The 20,324-nt window shown below is 39.5% G+C and overlaps 1 protein-coding gene across 4 annotated transcripts; it reads right to left on the reverse strand.

Moving 5' to 3' along the window:
* Positions 1-148: 148 nt before the first annotated feature.
* On the reverse strand, positions 149-11,667 carry LOC127416810 (CLK4-associating serine/arginine rich protein-like). Of its 4 annotated transcripts, none has more exons than XM_051656362.1 (21): positions 11,529-11,664; positions 10,555-10,697; positions 10,327-10,424; positions 10,082-10,183; positions 9,776-9,855; positions 9,580-9,664; positions 9,332-9,471; positions 9,061-9,157; positions 8,847-8,925; positions 8,685-8,758; positions 8,384-8,425; positions 8,067-8,243; positions 7,465-7,788; positions 4,435-4,611; positions 4,300-4,339; positions 2,060-2,120; positions 1,822-1,880; positions 1,677-1,723; positions 1,484-1,572; positions 1,191-1,215; positions 149-1,083 (listed from the first exon to the last, which is right to left on the reverse strand). In XM_051656362.1, exons 2-21 carry the CDS (start codon positions 10,651-10,653, stop codon positions 1,071-1,073), a joined length of 1,908 nt encoding a protein of 635 aa, XP_051512322.1. In that variant the 5' UTR covers positions 10,654-10,697; positions 11,529-11,664; the 3' UTR covers positions 149-1,070. The 4 variants fall into 4 exon arrangements, 3 of the variants coding, with proteins under 3 accessions (XP_051512322.1, XP_051512321.1, XP_051512320.1); XM_051656361.1 differs by having other exon boundaries at positions 152-1,062; positions 10,555-10,694; positions 11,529-11,667; XM_051656360.1 differs by having other exon boundaries at positions 152-1,062.
* Between the last annotated feature and the right edge of the window lie 8,657 nt (positions 11,668-20,324).

Here is a 20,324-nt window from a genome sequence, read left to right on the forward strand (position 1 = left end):
ATGGTGAAGTGCGCCATCTAGTGGTTACAAGGCACAATGCAAAAAAACAACAACAACAAAAAAACCATATATATTGCATATTTTTTTTCGATGTACGGATCAGTAAACAACAAAAATACGCAAGGGAACTTTTTTTTTTCATACAGGACTTGTTAGAGTTTATTTTAAATGTCCACATCTGAAATAGTTTTAAGTGAAAGACAGAACCACCTGATATTATTGGACAAAGTTATCCTGACATTTACATTGCTGAGAAAAATAGAATCAGCATTTGGAATCTGCATATTTTTAAAAGACAGTGGACCTCACTCATGAAACACTAGCAGAACAAATCTGTCCGTATATAGTTAGTAAAACCATTCTTAATTGAATTCAATGGGACAATTTGCGTAAGAATGGATTAACGAACAATTTGAGCAAATAATTTCTGTTCGTGTTTCATGAATAAGGCCCAGTGTGTCAAATTCCATCACATTCTTAAATGAAGGCATCATGTACAATGATGGGATGTGCTCTCTCACATGATGTGGTATGGTCACCTACAAATTCCCTACTTAATAGTATGATGTGGGTAGGAGACACGGGAGAGAAACAGGTTAATCTGAATCTTATATCTTAAAATTTTACACTGGACTACTCAAACTTTACTCAAATGTAAAGGCAAGCAAGATGCCGGTCAAGTTTCCAGCTCAGAACACTACTATCTTATCATGGCAACCCATCTAATTTGATTTGTTATATCAAAAATGGAAGTGAAAATGTGCTTAGAGCAAGATAATTTACAGATTTTAGCAACGGTAGTCATATAATTACGATTTTACAGTGTAGTCTTCATAACATGTAGGAGAAGCTGAAGTGAGTGAAATAATTTTATTGGTAATTTTCCCAAACTCATGTGTAATCTCAATATTGTCATCCTGATAATCCTTCAGTCCTAATTGTTTTTTGTTCCACATTTGTTTGACATGTCTCATCGTCTTCCACACTCCCTCGCTGTTTTATCATGTGATTCTTCATTACCGGTAATGAGGACTCCGTGATCTCGATTTCGACCGTGATCTCCTGTGCAGTCAGACAGAAGAACTAGTTGAAATGGGGTTGAATACCATTAGGTTTAGATAAAATGAACAAGTATGGTCCCCTCTACATCCTTCCAGAATTTAAACAGGCACAGACTGGTTTCAGCATACCTTTTGGATGAGCTGTAGTCCCGACCTGTGGGGTGTTCAAGATTTATGATTAAAATCTACTTGAGGACATGTTCATGGTCAGCTTGATTCTCAGCATATTTCGTAATAATAGTTATCACACTGTCTATCTGTAGAATTCTGCACCACCAAGGATAAAACAAACCCAAACCACAGAAAGGAGAGGGTAAACTCCTCACTTATCTGATTTCATATTTCATATCACTACAGAGAGACGATTCTTCAGGCAAAAGGTGGTTCTTCCAGACCAGCAGGAAACTTCCAGAGAAACTCACCGTATTTGGCGTTGGGGGAGGGCGAGTGGCTCTGTCGTCCATACTTCCTCTCCCATTCATCTCTCTCTTTCTCCCGCCGTTCTCGTTCCCTACAAGACCAAACAATGACTAAACTGTATTCTCACCTTTATAAACAGAGGACAATTCCCACTACAAGAATACGTTATGCATGAATCCACACACTCAGGCTTACTTCATGCGTATTTTCCGTGCCATTGCCCGTAAAACACCTTCTCGTTCCTGTGGTGGGAGAAAAACAAACGTTGAGGTTAAAGCTCTAAAATATAGACCTACTTGGAATCACAACACCGCTGACATACTAACCCGCATGCTCTTACCTGTCGCTTGTTCTCCTGTTGCATGATCTTGGCTTGTGCTGCCTTCTTATCCGCCTTGGCTGAAGAAGATGAAGAAAGAGGCAGGGTCAGCTGGCTTTCATTCCACATGTCTTTCCCATTACACACAGACAGCTTGGTAATATGCAGTATGCAATCTGAGCTGGTCATTGCAAAGCATTTAACTACATCTATCATCACAGACACAGAGCTAGAGTATTCATATAAGCTAGAAACTCACATTGCTTGTTTAAAGCCTTCTGCATACGGAGTTTGAGCTTTTCCTGGGGGGTCATCTTGGGCTGCAATGGACACAATGACTTTAGAACAAGCAGTATGGCAAAGGTCAGACAAAGAACAGAGAATGAGAACAAGGTATTTATGCAAGTGCAGGTTCATCTATAGTTCCACCTTATTACATTTTACTGACTTAGGCTTGTGTCACGCTGAAGGGGGAGAGTGCCTTTAAACCATAAAGAGATTATTTATTTGCTGCATGTGGTCACATTTCAAAGTACTGTTTGTCCTTTTTGCCTGCAATGTTTATGTTGTGGGTGTATTTGTATGTATGTCTACGTAGGCAGCAGGGGCAGGGTGTGAACAGGCAAATGAGCTCAAAACAGTACAGAGCCTTCCCTCATATTTTCTAGTGTCCGACCGATATATCGACCGATATAGTTTGTCCAGCAGAGCACGCTTCGACTCCACTGTTTACAGAGCTGAACTGACGGTGGCTCTGCAGACAGGGCGGAGTTCAGCGGTGTGGAGTTGAGCGGTCTCTTCTCAAGCTGCTAACTAGTTTGTGAAATACATACTGGAAAGTTATTAAATGATGACCCCATCATTTTCCCTTTTCAATATAACTAATATAACGTTAACCCTGTCCCTGACAACCATATCACTCATGTCTGTTTGCTGTTAGCCAGCTATAGTTTGGCAGTGCAGTCAGTAATGTAGCAGATTGAAGGTAAACATCAGAGCATCTTTTTGCAGCTCAGCAGACAGCCGTGCAGTGGTGGACTGTGTCTATTGAGTGCTGATTTCACACTACGTTGTTACCTAGTTGGTGAGACGCAATGCTGGTCCATCTTTTACTCTCCATGACAACGAGCTTATAGCTAACTAGCTAATCACGTAGCTACTTTCATTGCTTGTCAGCTGAGTGGAAGCTAATGTGTAAACATGTATTCACCAAACTGTTTTGTTTAGGGTTTGCAGTTTGGTACCCCCTTCAAATCGAACAATTCCAGTCATTGCATTTATAAAATGTAATATTTAAAAGTCTGGTTTTCCACCGTTGAAAGTTTCCCCTGAACTCGTATAGCAGAATACGGTGCAACACCGCTGCCGCTGTTTATTTCTTGACTCGGCAGGTGTAAATGCTTCTTGTTTTACAACCTGCCATTAACTGACTGGCAATATTAAAATAGTCAGCATTTGACTGATATTGAACATACAGTACTGATGTTTTAAGCTATTTATTTTATTTTTATTTATTCTTTATTTTCTCAGTGTTCATTTCTAGAATTTGTTGACAATGTATAATAATAATGTCAAATATTTTTTTATAAAAATATTTAAGAAAGCAGCCTTCTGAGTACCTTTGCATAGTCATTTCAGTGCAAAATCGGTGCACATTCCACATAGAAAAGGTCTGTTTTCACTCCAGCTCAAAAATTAACTATATCGGCCACCATATCGGTAATCATTGAATTTTCCCCCTCTAAAATCGGTATCAGTCTCAAAAATCCCATATCGGTCAGGCTCTAATATTTTCACTGTATAACCTGGCCCAGTACGGCGACTCGGTGAAAGAGTAACAAAATTGCAGCTACTGTAGCTGCTGTTGAACCTTAACACACAAGGACAATGTGTATTGACTTATGCAGGTGTGTTTGTGTGAGTATCTGTGTGAAGTTGCTCTGCCTGTCTTGACAAGCCCAGTGCAGAAGCTACAACACTCAAACTGTTTAACTGCTTATTAAACCTCATAAGAGCCATTATTCCTTTGTAGTTTTCCTCTCATCAATATACAATTTCTGATAATACTTAGTAGGATAAAAGAAGAAAATATGGATCTTTTCATTAAATACAAGTCAATCCAGTGACTATTCAAAAGGATTGCACACAGAAAGACTGGGTCCTTTGGAGACAAGTCTGTCACTTCCTGCCGTTCTCAAATGCATACCAAAAAAAGGCATAAAAGGTTAGTCAGGTAAGTTCAGAAATTGCTGCCCTTCAAAAGACCACTGCGTTCTGCAAAGAGAGGGCATTGCGGCCACCTGGTGCACCAGGATAGCTTAATCACCATGGAGACACCCAATCACAAAACATTTAAATGAGATCAAAAGCTCTCTGAGGATTCAAGAATGCATGAGATGGGCAGGAGCCCCAGCCTGATTGCTAACTGCATCAGCCTGTCAGGGGTGAGGGAGACGGAGTCTTTAGCAACAAATTGAGATTTATCAAATTCTTACTGACTTTGGCAGCTCCAGTCTCTTTACCACCCGGAGTTTCAGGCCTAAGAGAGAATAAGAAAAAATTATTGTGAGCTGCATCATTCTGGTATATTCAATGTGAAGAAAGCCCGGTGATTCTGTGCTTGTTGCAACTCACTTTCTCAGTTTGTCAGCAGTTGCAGAGGCAGGCTGAGCAGAACAGGAGGAGGGGGAGGGGCTGAGGCTGACAGCAGGTGAGTGGGAGGGGCTTTGACTGACACTGCCGCCCCTCCTGTACACAGAGCTGCGACTCCTTCGCTGGTAACGATCAGCGGAGCGTGAATGCGAGCGAGACCTGAGGGAGAGAGTGCAACCTCTGTTAAAAATAACTTGTTGCTTGGGAATTACAAGATGGCCACATAGCTAGTGATAGACTGATATATTGGACAGGCCGATTTATAGGCCAATATTTGGTCATACTGATATTATTGGCATCGATCCATGATTGTGACAAGTTGGATGATTAACAGAGGTGGTCATTCCCCCTTCATTTCAAAATCTACCGACAGCCTTGTGAATGGATGATGCACACTTTCAGTTTTATGTTATTATTAGTATTATTTTTAAATAAATACAGTGCAGTTATTTTGTGCAATAAAAAGCAATTCTGTACAACTTATTTGGCATCATAAAAATGCACCTTTAATACCTGCATTAAAGGGATAGTTCACCAAAAAATGTAATTCTCTTATCATTTACCCTCATGCCATCCCTTTCTTTCTTCAGCAGAACACAAAGTTTTTTGGAAAAATATCTCAGCTCTGTAGATCCATACACTGCAAGTGAATGACGATCAGACCTTTGTAGCTCCAAAAATCACATATAGTAAACATAAAAGTAATTCATAAGACTCCAATGGATAAGTTTATGTCTTCAGAAGCAACATAATAGGTGTGGGTGAGAAACAGAACAATATTTAAGTAATTTTTAACTCTAAATCTCCACTTTAACTTTCAGATGTGAAAGTGAAACTAAACAGGCACGTCATGTTACTTTCAGATGTAAAAGTGAAAGTGGAGATTAAAGTGGAGGACTTAAATTTTGATCTGTTTCTAACCTGCACCAATTGTATCGCTTCAGAAGATATACAGTGCATCCGGAAAGTATTCACAGCGCTTCACTTTTTCCACATTTTGTTATGTTACAGCCGTATTCCAAAATGGATTAAATTCATTATTTTCCTCAAAATTCTACAAACAATACCCCATAATGACAACGTGAAAGAAGTTTGTTTGAAATCTTTGCAAATTTATTAAAAAAAAAAAAAAAAAAAAAAACGGAAAAAAAAAAATAAAATAAATCACATGTACATAAGTATTCACAGCCTTTGCCATGACACTCAAAATTGAGCTCAGGTGCATCCTGTTTCCACTGATCATCCTTGAGATGTTTCTACAACTTGATTGGAGTCCACCTGTGGTAAATTCAGTTGATTGGACATGATTTGGAAAGGCACACACCTGTCAATAAAGGTCCCACAGTTAACAGTGCATGTCAGAGCACAAACCAAGCCATGAAGTCCAAGGAATTGTCTGTAGACCTCCGAGACAGGATTGTATCGAGGCACAGATCTGGGGAAGGGTACAGAAAAATTTCTGCAGCATTGAAGGTCCCGATGAGCACAGTGGCCTCCATCATCCGTAAATGGAAGAAGTTTGGAACCACCAGGACGCTTCCTAGAGCTGGCCGCCAGGCCAAACTGAGCGATCTGGGGAGAAGGGCCTTAGTCAGGGAGGTGACCAAGAACCCGATGGTCACTCTGACAGAGCTCCAGCGTTTCTCTGTGGAGAGAGGAGAACCTTCCAGAAGAACCATCTCTGCAGCACTCCACCAATCAGGCCTGTATTGTAGAGTGGCCAGACGTAAGCCACTCCTCAGTAAAAGGCACATGACAGCCCACCTGGAGTTTGCCAAAAGGCACCTGAAGGACTCTCAGACCATGAGAAACAAAGATTGAACTCTTTGGCCTGAATGGCAAGCATCATGTCTGGAGGAAACCAGGCACCGCTCATCACCTGGCCAATACCATCCCTACAGTGAAGCATAGTGGTGGCAGCATCATGCTGTGGGGATGTTTTTCAGCGGCAGGAACTGGGAGACTAGTCAGGATCAAGGGAAAGATGAATGCAGCAATGTATAGAGACATCCTTGATGAAAACCTGCTCCAGAGCGCTCTGGACCTCAGACTGGGGCAAAGGGTCATCTTCCAACAGGACAACAACCCTAAGCACACAGCCAAGATAACAAAGGAATGGCTACGGGACAACTCTGTGAATGTCCTTGAGTGGCCCAGCCAGAGCCCAGATTTGAACCCGATTGAACATCTCTGGAGAGATCTGAAAATGGCTGTGCACCAACGCTCCCCATCCAACCTGATGGAGCTTGAGAGGTCCTGCAAAGAAGAATGGGAGAAACTGCCCAAAAATAGGTGTGCCAAGCTTGTAACATCATACTCAAAAAGACTTCAGGCTGTAATTGGTGCCAAAGGTGCTTCAACAAAGTATTGAGCAAAGGCTGTAAATACTTATGTACATGTGATTTTTGTTTGTTTTTTATTTTTAATAAATTTGCAAAGATTTCAAACAAACTTCTTTCACGTTGTCGTCATGGGGTACTGTTTGTAGAATTTTGAGGAAAATAATGAATTTAATCCATTTTGGAATAAGGCTGTAACATAACAAAATGTGGAAAAAGTGAAACGCTGTGAATACTTTCCGGATGCACTGTAGATTTAACCACTGGAGTCTTATGGATTACTTCTATGTTTCCTTTATATGATTTTTGGAGTTACAAAGGTCTGATCACCATTCACTTGCATTGTATGGACCTACAGAGCTCTTCTATTCTTCTAAAAATCTTGGTGTTCTCCTGAAGAAAGAAAGTCTTACACATCTGGGATGGCATGAGGGTGAGTGAATGAGAGAATTTTCATTTTTTGGGTGAACTATCCCTTTAAATCAGCCATAGTCCTGCTCTCTAGATATCAAAATCAGTCATGAAAAACAAATCCAAAAATGACACCTGGATTATAAATTATTATAAGCAACATTTTAAACTCAATACTGTCCAATACTTTTTTTTTTTTTTTTTTTTTTAAATCGAACAAGCTATTTTATAAGGTTTGAATGTCTTCTCCAAGTTCTATTACCTGGTTCGTCTATGGCCTGTGTAGTGCCTTCCCCTGTCCCGGTCTTTTTCTCTGTCCCCGTTTCTGTCTCTACCCCTGTCCCGATCTATGGAACGAGACCGTGTCCTGTCGTATGGTCTCCTTGAGCCACCTCCTCCACTGCGCTGCTGCGAACGGGAGTCAGACCGCCGGCGAGAGCGAGTTCGAGACCGAGAGTAATGTCTGTCCCTGTCTCTGCCCCCACGAGAACGCCGATTCCGCCGGGAACGGGACGATGAGCGAGAGGAGTGATGTGAGGAGGACCGTGAGGAAAAGGAAGAGTGATTGGAGGAAGAGCGTCTTCGGCTGAAAGACAGAGACAATATGCCACGTTACTATGAGCAACCTTTGCTTAGGACCAATTTTACAATCATTCTAAAAACATTCCAACCCTGTACAATGCGGTCATGGTTTTAGTTATGCCACAATATATAATCAACAGACTAAACAGCCAACTCAGACATTGGTTGGCCCTCTCAACCATTTAAAAAAGATATCACTACCGGTATTCATTTTCTGAACCAGTGGCATTCCTTTAGCGCACTTATAAATGGAGCCAGAAAGTAAAAAGGGAAGTTACCGACCGGAAGCCCCTGCTATGACCTGCGGAGTTGGAGGTGATGTGGCTTGATGCCGCTGCAGGTGGGGCTTGTGTGGCTCCCTCATCATCACTGCCCCCGAAGCTAGTGATGAAGGTGATCTTTTCATTGCCTGGGGTTCGGGAACGAGAGCGTGGCTCTGAACTTGAGTCTGACTGTGGCCTGAGAAAGAATAAGAGGGAACAGAGAGCAATGAGATTATAAAATCATAATGATTTTGGTGGTAACTGTTAAAATCATCCATGACTTAATACATCATTCAAAGCTAATGTGCAAAATATCAAGCCATCAAATAGACTAACCGTTTGTAGGGGTCATATGTAGGACTGTCTCTTCTGGCGTAGCTGTTGGAATTCACATATTGATTTGTTATCCAATATTCGAGCAAAATATTACGTTACAAATTTTTTGTGTGTTTTCAGGGAATGTGTTTGAAAGCAACAATGTCAAATGGAAACTATTATTAAAAGGTTGTATTCTGGCATAAATTAAATTGGTGGTGGTCAGTGGAACCTGGAAAAGAGTTAAATGTCAGTAATGGCAAGTCCAAAGACTGTGTCCACTTGTGTCATCATGTAGTAGCAGTATTGGTTGGGCTGTTACCTGGGTGGGCTGATCTGCCTGCCTTTCATATACTTCTCTCTAAACTCTCTTCGCTGTCTGCGAGACCGTCGGCCCTGATGGAGACAGAACAACAATTATACTTCCACAATATCAACAAAAACATTTTAAATGGGAGGGGAGTCAAACAGTTAAAACCCTTACAGAGTACATGGCCTTCTCTGCCTCCAGTGCTTTGGCATACTTTATGGCCTCCACTTCCTCCTTGTCCTTCCTCAACATCCTGCCCCAAAGACAGATCAGTTTTAAGTACATAAGGTCTCTACAGTATTTGATAAGACCAAATATGGTCAAACAATAATTTTCCTCAGATTAGTTTGCACTTTATTGACTTGAATAATGTAATGAGTGAACAAACCAGACAAAATCCCCTTCTGCCATGCCATAAGTGGAAGCCATCTTGTTAATCTCAGTCACCTGCTCTGGGCTCAGTTCATCTACATCCACCTCAACATCTACAACATGGATAAAAAAAAATAAATAAATAAATAAATAAATAAAATCACAAACACAATTTGTAAGGGGGTTACTTTTTTTTTTTTAAACCCAGCTAGATATCTGCTTCTATTTTCAATAATTCAATTATCCAGAGCTGTACAGTAAGTATGTGCAGTGTATGAAGGACGCACCAATGTCAGGGATGACCTCGTCTTCCTCAGACTCGCTATTTTCCGAGTCATCTTCATTTTCCTTCTCAAGCTGTGCATCCGATTCAGTCACTGTGCTGTCCTCATAGGTATATCCGATTTGAGCTTTCTTCTCAGCAAGTCTTAGTGAAAAACAATAGCTCTGATTCTTCTAATAGAACAGACTACATATATGTTGCAACTCATAAAATTGGATTTTAACTTTAAACCACTGATTCACGAGTTCATACTTTTTCTTTTCATCCTCATTTGGTTTCTGCAGGCCACCGTATAGTTCATCCACATAGATCTGGTACAAACACTGCTCTTCAGAGACTACAAAATGACAAGAACATTTTAAGGTGGATTTTTGCAAGTACATCAACATCTAATCACATCACAAAGGTCAAAATTGTTTTAAGCCATTTTTAATCAAAGTAGACTCACTGTTTGCAAAGTCATTCTGCACCAGACCTCTATAGCGCTCATAATTGCACTTCCTCTCTTCGGATTCCTGCTCTGGGGTGCTGTGCCAGAAACAGTGAACTCAACCAAACATATTTCTTGAAGATATTCTTCATACAGAAATATATATAAAATTGCATGGTGCCAGATTGCATGGTATTAGTTAAACCAGGCTATGGTATGTCTAGGCTCTTTAATTTTTGCTTTTTACATACTCCAGGTAATGTTTTACTCTCCAACATTACAGATGCATTAAGACCAGGAGATACATGAAATATCTAGACTCACGTTGTGTTCAGGAGAGGTGGTGTATAGGCAGGGATGTAGTCCAGGTGCGCCCTGACATCAAACCTATCAATCATGTTGTTGGTATCTCCTTGCCAAGGCATCCTGTAAAGACATAGAATTTCGATTTGACAGTTTCCCCAAACTAAACTTTTTATGCAAGTGGTTGTGCATGTTAGTGTGAGAACATTGAAAGTTTATATGAATAATCCACTAAAGTTTTACACTTTTGTGTAAGTTAGACTTACATATTGATGGGACTCTCAGCTGCTAGGGCTACAGCAGAATCCAAGTGGATTTTGTAGGCTCTGCCATGAACCTGCAGGAACTGGGCTGGATCCTTTTTCTACATGCACAAACAAACAGAAGTGTGATTCTTCACTTCAAATCTTCGGGCCAGTACTATGACTCATTTGTGTTCAGAAAACAATACATGAAACTGCAGTCATGATGCTAAGCTGGAGTTTTCTACTTACAATTTTCTCATAGAACTCTCGCCGTCTCTCCCCACGGCGTCTGTAATCTACCATCATCCCACGCAGTTTGCGCTCATGTTTGCGGGCCTCCTGCCACATGACGGCTCCGCTTGGGGTTGGGGCGCGTCGGGGCAGGGCTGCTGCTAGAGGAGACAGAGGGTTCAAATCAAGCAACCTAAACAGCAACACACTGAATACACTGACATATAATGCCATTTACAAATCTAAAAACTTTCATACATAGAGCACAGTGTTTCCACCCTGGGAACACACACATTATCTCAGAAAATGAGACTACATTAAATTACTTCTGGTTTCCCCCACTGCACATATTGAACGGCAGAAACCGTTCGTGAAACTATGCAAACTCCAGAAAACACAAACATATGCAACAGGACTACCTGACAGACTGACATTGTTCATGGAAACTAAATTATCTGTACTCAACACTAAGTGGCTAAACACTTATGGTGAAGGTTGCTTAAACACCAAAAGGGTTGATAATACTTAATTTATGAGTTTGTTGACACGGTTAGCTTCCGAGTCAAAGAAAGTACCATTTGCTACCTAAATAACATCTTAACTATCTAGTGATTGTTTAAAAGCGCAGTCTTTGGATTATTATTGTATAATAAGATATTTATTAGAGTTTTAGTTCACAAACTGAAGGTAGTAATGTCGTTAGCCAAGAGGTCACAGCCTCTCAAACTAACATCCCACATATGCGCATTTTGTCAGTGATTCATGCTGTATTCTTGGATGCACATTAAAAACAGTCAATAATTCAGCTCATATAATACGGTGAAATATTTATAATTACTGCGCAATTATAACAAATCTCAGAAAAACCACTGGCGTTCGCTAGCGTGCTAACGCTAACTGGCAATATTTTCATATTCCGCTAATTAACGACTAAAACGAGAGGGTGTAATCGTCAATAAATACCTTTGTTATTACATAAGAACATCTGTTACCTGTTTGTGTTTACTAAACGTAGAGTATGTAAATTTTTCCTGATAGAAAAAAACATACGTCGGTGCCCAATTAGAAAAGGCCAATAGTTTACATTCGCGCACGCGCTGCGCTTCTTCTTCTTCTTCTTCTTCTTTTCTGGTTATTGGCAATTGGCAAACCAGCTTTTGGTGCATTACCGCCACCAACTGAACTGGAGTGTGGCGCATCGATGGGACATGAAAATTATTACTCAATATATATATATATATACAGGTGCATCTCAATAAATTAGAATGTCGTGGAAAAGTTCATTCATTTCAGTAATTCAACTCAAATTGTGAAACTCGTATTAAATAAATTCAATGCACACAGACTGAAGTAGTTTAAGTCTTTGGTTCTTTTAATTGTGATGATTTTGGCTCACATTTAACAAACACCCACCAATTCACTATCTCAACAAATTAGAGTACATCATAAGACCAATGAAAAAAAACATTTTTAGTGAATTGTTGGCCTTCTGGAAAGTATGTTCATTTACTGTGTATGTACTCAATACTTGGTAGGGGCTCCTTTTGCTTTAATTACTGCCTCAATTCGGCGTGGCATGGAGGTGATCAGTTTGTGGCACTGCTGAGGTGGTATGGAAGCCCAGGTTTCTTTACAGTAGCCTTCAGCTCATCTGCATTTTTTGGTCTCTTGTTTCTCATTTTCCTCTTGACAATACCCCATAGATTCTCTATGGGTTTCAGGTCTGCTGAGTTTGCTGGCCAGTCAAGCACACCATCACCATGGTCATTTAACCAACTTTTGGTGCTTTTGGCAGTGTGGGCAGGTGCCAAATCCTGCTGGAAAATGAAATCAGCATCTTTAAAAAGCTGGTCAGCAGAAGGAAGCATGAAGTGCTCCAAAATGTCTTGGTAAACGGGTGCAGTGACTTTGGTTTTCAAAAGATACAATGGACCAACACCAGCAGATGACATTGCACCCCAAATCATCACAGACTGTGGAAACTTAACCATGGACTTCAAGCAACTTGGACTATGAGCTTCTCCACCCTTCCTCCAGACTCTAGGACCTTGGTTTCCAAATGAAATACAAAACTTGCTCTCATCTGAAAAGAGGACTTTGGACCACTGGGCAACAGTCCAGTTCTTCTCCTTAGCCCAGGTAAGATGCCTCTGACGTTGTCTGTGGTTCAGGAGTGGCTTAACAAGAGGAATACAACAACTGTAGCCAAATTCCTTGACACGTCTGTGTGTGGTGGCTCTTGATGCCTTGACCCCAGCCTCAGTCCATTCCTTGTGAAGTTCACCCAAATTCTTGAATCGATTTTGCTTGACAATTCTCATAAGGCTGCGGTTCTCTCGGTTGGTTGTGCATCTTTTTCTTCCACACTTTTTCCTTCCACTCAACTTTCTGTTAACATGCTTGGATACAGCACTCTGTGAACAGCCAGCTTCTTTGGCAATGAATGTTTGTGGCTTACCCTCCTTGTGAAGGGTGTCAATGATTGTCTTCTGGACAACTGTCAGATCAGCAGTCTTCCCCATGATTGTGTAGCCTAGTGAACCAAACTGAGAGACCATTTTGAAGGCTCAGGAAACCTTTGCAGGTGTTTTGAGTTGATTAGCTGTTTGGCATGTCACCATATTCTAATTTGTTGAGATAGTGAATTGGTGGGTTTTTGTTAAATGTGAGCCAAAATCATCACAATTAAAAGAACCAAAGACTTAAACTACTTCAGTCTGTGTGCACTGAATTTATTTAATACACGAGTTTCACAATTTGAGTTGAATTACTGAAATAAATGAACTTTTCCACGACATTCTAATTTATTGAGATGCACCTGTATATATATATATATATATATATATATATATATATATATATATATATATATATACTTTAAAAAAAGTATATCTACTTAAAAAAAAAAAAAAACTATATTCTAGACTCAACTCCTGTTGCTTTTAAAAGCCCAAATCTGCATCTTTCATTGGTATTCTCCCATGCTTTTTAGCCAGAAGAATTTCTAGAGACATAATATTAATTTCCATTTCCTGAAACTTTGCCTGCATTACTTGCCTTTCATTGTTATATGCTGTACAATGTATAAGGATGTGTTCAACTGTTTCTAGCTCATTGCACTTACTGCACATTCCTGTGGAATGCTTATTGATTTTATGTAAACTGGCATTCAACTCTGTGTGTCCTATACAATGTCTGGTAATTATTTAATCGTCCTTTCTTCTTAATACAGAAATCAAATCTCCTGTTCCCACATTTTTCTGAATTTTAAACAGATGCCTCCCTTTACCTCTTTTTCACATAGATTTTGCCAGATGTTATTTACCACTTTACGAAAAATCTTGGCTTCTGATTTACTCATATTGATGGTAATCTCTACATTACAGAATTTAATTTATCTGCTACCTCATTACCCTCCACTCCTACATGTGCAGGAACCCAACGAAATGTGATGGAAAAACCTCTGTTACTTAACCTATATAATACTTGCAAGATTTCAAATATAATAACTTGTCTACTAACATAATGGCCAGATTGCAGGCTTTTCAGGGCTGCCAGAGAATCTGTACATATATCTCCTCTCTCAACATTCATATCCTTCACCCACTGAAGAGCAATGAGAATTGCAGCTAATTCCACAGTAAATACAGATAAGTTGTCAGATGTTCTCTTTCTGACAGATACCTGATATTTAGGTACAAAAACGGCTGCTCCAGTTTTCCCTGAGATTGGATCTTTTGATCCATCTGTAAAGATATGCATCATGTACTTATGTCCATGTACTGCTGTACAACATATTATTCTCAGAATAGCTCATTTTTCTTAGTTTCTTGGAGTATATTAATGTCTATGCAAGGCATTGGAAAAAACCATGGTGGAATTGTGGGCAATGGCACAGTTTGGCTATTATTATTATGGTCCAATCCCATTGACTGGGCTCTTCTAGTCCCTATCCATCCAAAACTTTGGCTGTTGCCTCGAGTATGCTCCTAGCATTCATCGAACACAGACTTGGTAGGATGTACATCCTTGTGCCCCTTTAATGATACCCAATACACCATGGAGAGCTGTTGTCATCTCAGTTTTAGCGGCATTTCACCCATCTCCACTTGCAAAGCTACTACTGAAGATGTTCGGAAAGCTCCACAGCATATTCTAAGTGCCTGATTCTGCACTACATAAATTTTCTTTAGAAGTGTCTTACATGCTGAACCGTAAGTCATGCAACCATAATCTATTGCAGATCTAACAAGGGCACAATAGATGTTTCTGAGTGAGTTGCGGCTTGCACCCCACTCGCATCCTGCCAGGCATCTCAAGACATTCAGGGCAAAATTCTTGCATTTTGTCACCAAATCCTCTATATGCTACCAAATGTTAATATATTCTCCAGCCATACTCCCAAGAACTTAATCACTGACACCTGCTCAAGTGGATGACCATAAAGTTTCAAACCAACTGGAAAATGTTTCTTTTTTTGAGAAGCATATAACTTGGGTCTTTGCTATAGACAACAGGAATCCCCATCTTATAGCCCACTCTTTGACGTGGTTTATTGCTGTCTGAACTTTGTTAGCTGTGAATAGCACATTCCGCCCTCTCTTCCACAATGCTCCATCGTCAGCATACAATGATCTTCTCATATTAGTTTCTACCTGACTACAGATATCATTAATCATGATATTAAAGAAGAGCGGACTACACACACGTCCCTGTGGTGTTCGATTTTCAATTTGATATGTACTAGAGTAAGATGTTCCAACCCTAACTTGAATTGTCCGATTGAATAAAAAGTCCAATACCCAATTATAAACTCTACCTCCGATACACAAAGATTAAATTTTTATTAAAAGACCATCTTTCCACAGCATATCATAAGCTTTTTCTATATCAAAAATCACAGCTATGACAGTTTCTTTACAGATCTGAGCCTTTCTTATGTCAGATTCTAGGCAAAGCACTGCATCCATTATAGTGTGACCACAATGGAAACCACTTTGGTGTGGAGAAAAAAAGCCCTCTATTTTCAAAATAATACATTAACCTATTAACTATCATTCTTTCCATGAGTTTACACAAATTTGAAGTTAATGCTATTGGTCTGTAACTAGTTGCTTCTGAGTGATCTTTACCTGGTTTCTTGATTGGAATAATTATTGAGTGTTTCCATTATGTGGGTAGTGTGCCTGTTACCCACACCTTGTTAAGCACTTGCAGTATAACTGTAAGTGCCACATCAGACAGATGTTCAATCATACTATAGCATATCTCGTGTTCACCAGGAGATGTCTTCTTTGCCCTAGCAATAGCTCTTTTAAGTTCAAATAGAGAAAAGTTAATATCTAATGGGCTCTCATTTGTGCTATTTTTCTCCAATACACCAGGATTTTCTCTTCTGACTGATTCTCTACTTTCCCTAGCTTCCTCTGTTAGATTACTATTGCTATGCACCTTAACAAAAACTTTAGCCAATATTTCTGCTTTTTCTTTATTTGAAATTGCCACCTCCTCTCCAATATGAAGAGCAGGCATATTGCAAGTCTTTCTAATACCTCCCATCTTCCTTATCATACCCCATATATCTGAGATCTGAGTTTCCCTTCCTATAGTATTGCAAAATTCTCTGCAGTAACTTTGCTTTGCAGTTCTTATAGTTTTTCTGACTATAGTTTGTGTTCTCCTGTAATTAATTGGATCTGGGAATGAGTGAGATGCTTTCACCTTCCTAAATGCACTGTTTCTGTTTCTAATAGCTATTCCACACTCATCATTCCATCATGGAACTGCTTTCCGTTTACTAACTTCTGCCACCTTTCCAATTACCTCCTCTGCTGTATTATGTATTATACTGCTTATACTTGAGTTGCATTCCTCTACTTCACCTTCTAATTCAGACACTTCAATTAATCTATTACTGCATATTGTGCTAAACTTATCCCAGTCCACATTTCTCAATGTCCCACACACTGCTCAAATCACTGAGCAGAATAACAACTGGAGGTTTTGACTATCACACATATTCTTCTTTCAGGGTTTATTGGCAGTTAGCAAACCAGGTTACAGGTGCATTACCGCAACCTACTGAACTGGAGTGTGGATCAGGAGATTAGCTGAGATAGGAAGGAAAAAAACAACAACAAAACCCTACATTCTCTCAATCAAGCCTGATTCTTTCAACAATATCATTAACTGGCCAAATATTTGTCACAATGCTACTCCAAGGATGTTCCTTAATGTGAAGTTAAGCTTCAGATCTTTAAGTGCTTCTCTTAGTTTCCTTCTCGTAGACATTACATTCCACTACTACATGCTGGACAGATTCTAGTCGATTACAGTGTAAACCAGTGGCGGGCCGTGCATTTACAGTCTAGGCCTTCAGTGTGATTCATGACATTAAGAAAACACAGTTTCACAATGAATAAGACACCCTATGCCTTTGGGCATTATACATTATGTCGCAGCTAACTAGTAATACCAATTTACATTTTTAAAACACGTCCACGTACGAAAGCCAGAACTTGAAACGACACTTAATGCTTAAGCAAGTCTAATTTAAACTGCAGCATGACTGTTTTGTAAAATGAACGTCTCCTGAACAGACATTCAAAAATCATAATTTTTCATATGAATCTACCAAGGAGGTCTATAATACCTGGAAAAATCTATCTAATAATATTTGCGATTTAAATATTTCTTGCAATAAATTTTGTTTCATCAGGGTACACGGTTATGCTGTGTTCCATTCAGGTTGGATGTGGGATATTCCTACTTGATATCTCTGACCATAAATACATTCCATTCCCTGATATTTGGAAGATGACGTTTAAGGAAACAAAACTGCAACGCTCCCGTTAGCTTAGCAGGGGTTTGACTCTCATTAGAGATGTCTCCTAGCAACCCAACTGATAAATAATGCTGCAGCGCTAGCGTTTGTGCTTCAGGTGTACGATTATCAAAAGAGATGATAATTTACCATGTTTTATACTCCTGTTTCTGAAGGTGTTTGTTAAACAAGCTTTAATATCATGTAATGTGGAAACGAACTCATTTATCAATATTACTTAATAAAGTGAATGTTTATCACTAACTTTGTATATCTCCCTGAGTGTCGACATGTTTGTGTGACATCATGCACCTGCATCTCGGCGAAATCGGAGTTGAGAATTTCTGCACGAGCCTACAAGTTGTAATTCTGATTTTAAGATGCATTCCATTGCACTTTTCCTTGTAGGAAGTTGTAAAATCCGACTTTTCGAGTTGAATGGAACACAGCACTACTTTTCAAAACTTGATCTGACACTGAATGCTCAAGCAGCCTAATTTACACTTAGAAAACTCCCGATGATGCTATAACAATGCAAAAAGCACTTACCAATTTACTTGAAGTGAAAATCAGTCCTCCTTTCCTGTTTAATAAATTAAGCAATTACACGGTCATGCAGAACATCTCGTGTTTTTAAATCCATAAGGATCTCTTTCTCAGCGGCAATACAAGCAGTGATGACAGCCGACTCATCAGACAGCTTTATCTTACGCTTTTCGCTCTTGAATTATGTACATCACTTAAAGCGTGATTGCATCACTCAAGGCCAGCTAGAAGTCCTCGACCAGGACATATCCTAATGACCACACCCACCAAGAACAAATAAATCAATCTGACAATCTGACTTTAGTTGCCCATTCATTTGCACTGTTGAGGGATTCTGCAGAAATTCTGAAGGCCTGACACCTCAACTCAGACTCACATGCTGCTTCGGATTCGGGCATGCGATTTATGAAACAGCAGTCACACTTTGCTTGAAAGCATCAAGGAATAAATTCTGACTGGATAAACTTTTTGTTTTTCTCTATTTGTTTGTAGATTAATTAAGAGTGGAAAGTAATTTAAAATACATAGACAAAAAGGTGATTGAGAATGAAAGGATGAAAAATATTTAATTATTTGGCAAGTTACACCAGCAGAGAAGGCTTTGCTGGCCCTGAGAATTTGCCACTGGTGTAAACACAATCCAGTTGGGTGTTTACCTATTATATGAAGTGTCTTTGTTGAGTCCTGTATCCCCTGTTCTGAGACGAGTAATAACTGCTTCATCCCTTTAGTTTCTACCCATCTCTCTTCCAACACCAACATGGTTTTGAATAATATATAAATGTCTTCCTGTATCATTGATATTCCAATACTCCTGCCATACTTTTTGAATTTGACCCTTTATGATGGCTTTAGCCTCTGCTTTACTTAATGAAATACGCAAATCATCTGTTTGTGATTTCAGAGATTGTTTAGCTAATATATCCACTTCCTCATTTCCTTCCACACCTACATGTGCAGGAACCCAAGTGAAGCAGACATTCAAACCCTTGTTATGTAACCTGTATATCATTTGATATATTTAATATAGAATATGATGTCTGCATGACTTCCCTGACCTGATACTTGTGAGTGCTGACAAACTATCAGATGCAACTAATACATTCTTTTGATTATTTTCTTTTATCCATTGTAGGCCTAACATTATGGACACAAGCTCTACTGTATACACTGACAAGTGATCTGTTGTTCTCTTTCTAATAGTTATGTCACATTGTGGGATAAAAACTGCTGTGCCTGTGCGTCCATTCTCAGGGTCCTTTGAACCATCTGTGAATACCGTCATCTTATCTGCAAAGTGCTCTTCTAGATAGTTTTGAACTATGTACCAGGCAGGTACCTGTTTTAATTTATCTTTTATTTCCTCTTGTAAGTGCAGATCAATGGATGGCATCACAAACAACCAGGGAGCGATATCTGAATATGAGACAGTAGGACAATACTATATACTGTGGAGACCTACATTTCCTGCTTTCACATCCCCAATCCATCCAAAACTTTTAAAGTTTGTTTTGCTGTGCTCCCAGCACTCCTGCAAGATGGCTTTTGCAGGGTGTGATTCACTATGCACTTGCAGGTTAACTCATTATGAAAGCATAAGTTTTATTCTTCTAATGCACAATGGCATCTCTCCCATTTCAACCTGCATTGCTGCTACTGGAGATGTTTTAAATGCCCCACTGCATATTCTTAGGGCTTGGGCTTGTTCTGTATCTAGTTTTTTAAGGTTACTCTCAGCTGCTGACATGTAAGCTACACAACCGTAATCCAAAGTTGTTCTCATAAGCGCCCAGTATATATTCAGCAATGATGACCTAGTTGCTCCCCAGTCCTGTCCTGACAGGCAGCGCAAAAGATTGTTGATCATCTTACATTTTGTTTTTATTCTATCTATGTGCTGTCTCCATGTGACCTTATCATCAAATAAAACCCCAAGGCACCTAATCACCCTTACTTGATCAAGTGTTTAACCATATAACTTAAATGAAAATGGACTTTACTACTGATAATTTAAAACCCCATTTATTTGACCATTGCTCCAATGTCTTAATTGCCTTCTGCATTTTCTTCTGCATATATTCTAGATTCTGGCCCCTAATCCAAAGGGCTCTGTCGTCTGCGTATAGCAATTTCCCTATACCTTGTTCTACCTGTTCAAAAATATCATTAATCATTATATTAAATAAAAATGGACTACACACATTGCCCTGCAGGATTCCATTTACATACAAGTACATACTAGAACACTCCTTACCTACCCTTATTTCTATTGTTCTGCCAAACAAGACATCTAACACCCAATTATATAGCCTACCCCCTACACCTAATTTATTTAATTTAATAAGGAGTCCTTCCTTCCACAACATATTGTAGGCTTTTTCAACATAAAAAAAGACAGCTACAACCATTTCTTTATTTG

Source organism: Myxocyprinus asiaticus, chromosome 26 (assembly GCF_019703515.2).
Source record: "Myxocyprinus asiaticus isolate MX2 ecotype Aquarium Trade chromosome 26, UBuf_Myxa_2, whole genome shotgun sequence".
NCBI lineage: Eukaryota > Metazoa > Chordata > Actinopteri > Cypriniformes > Catostomidae > Myxocyprinus > Myxocyprinus asiaticus.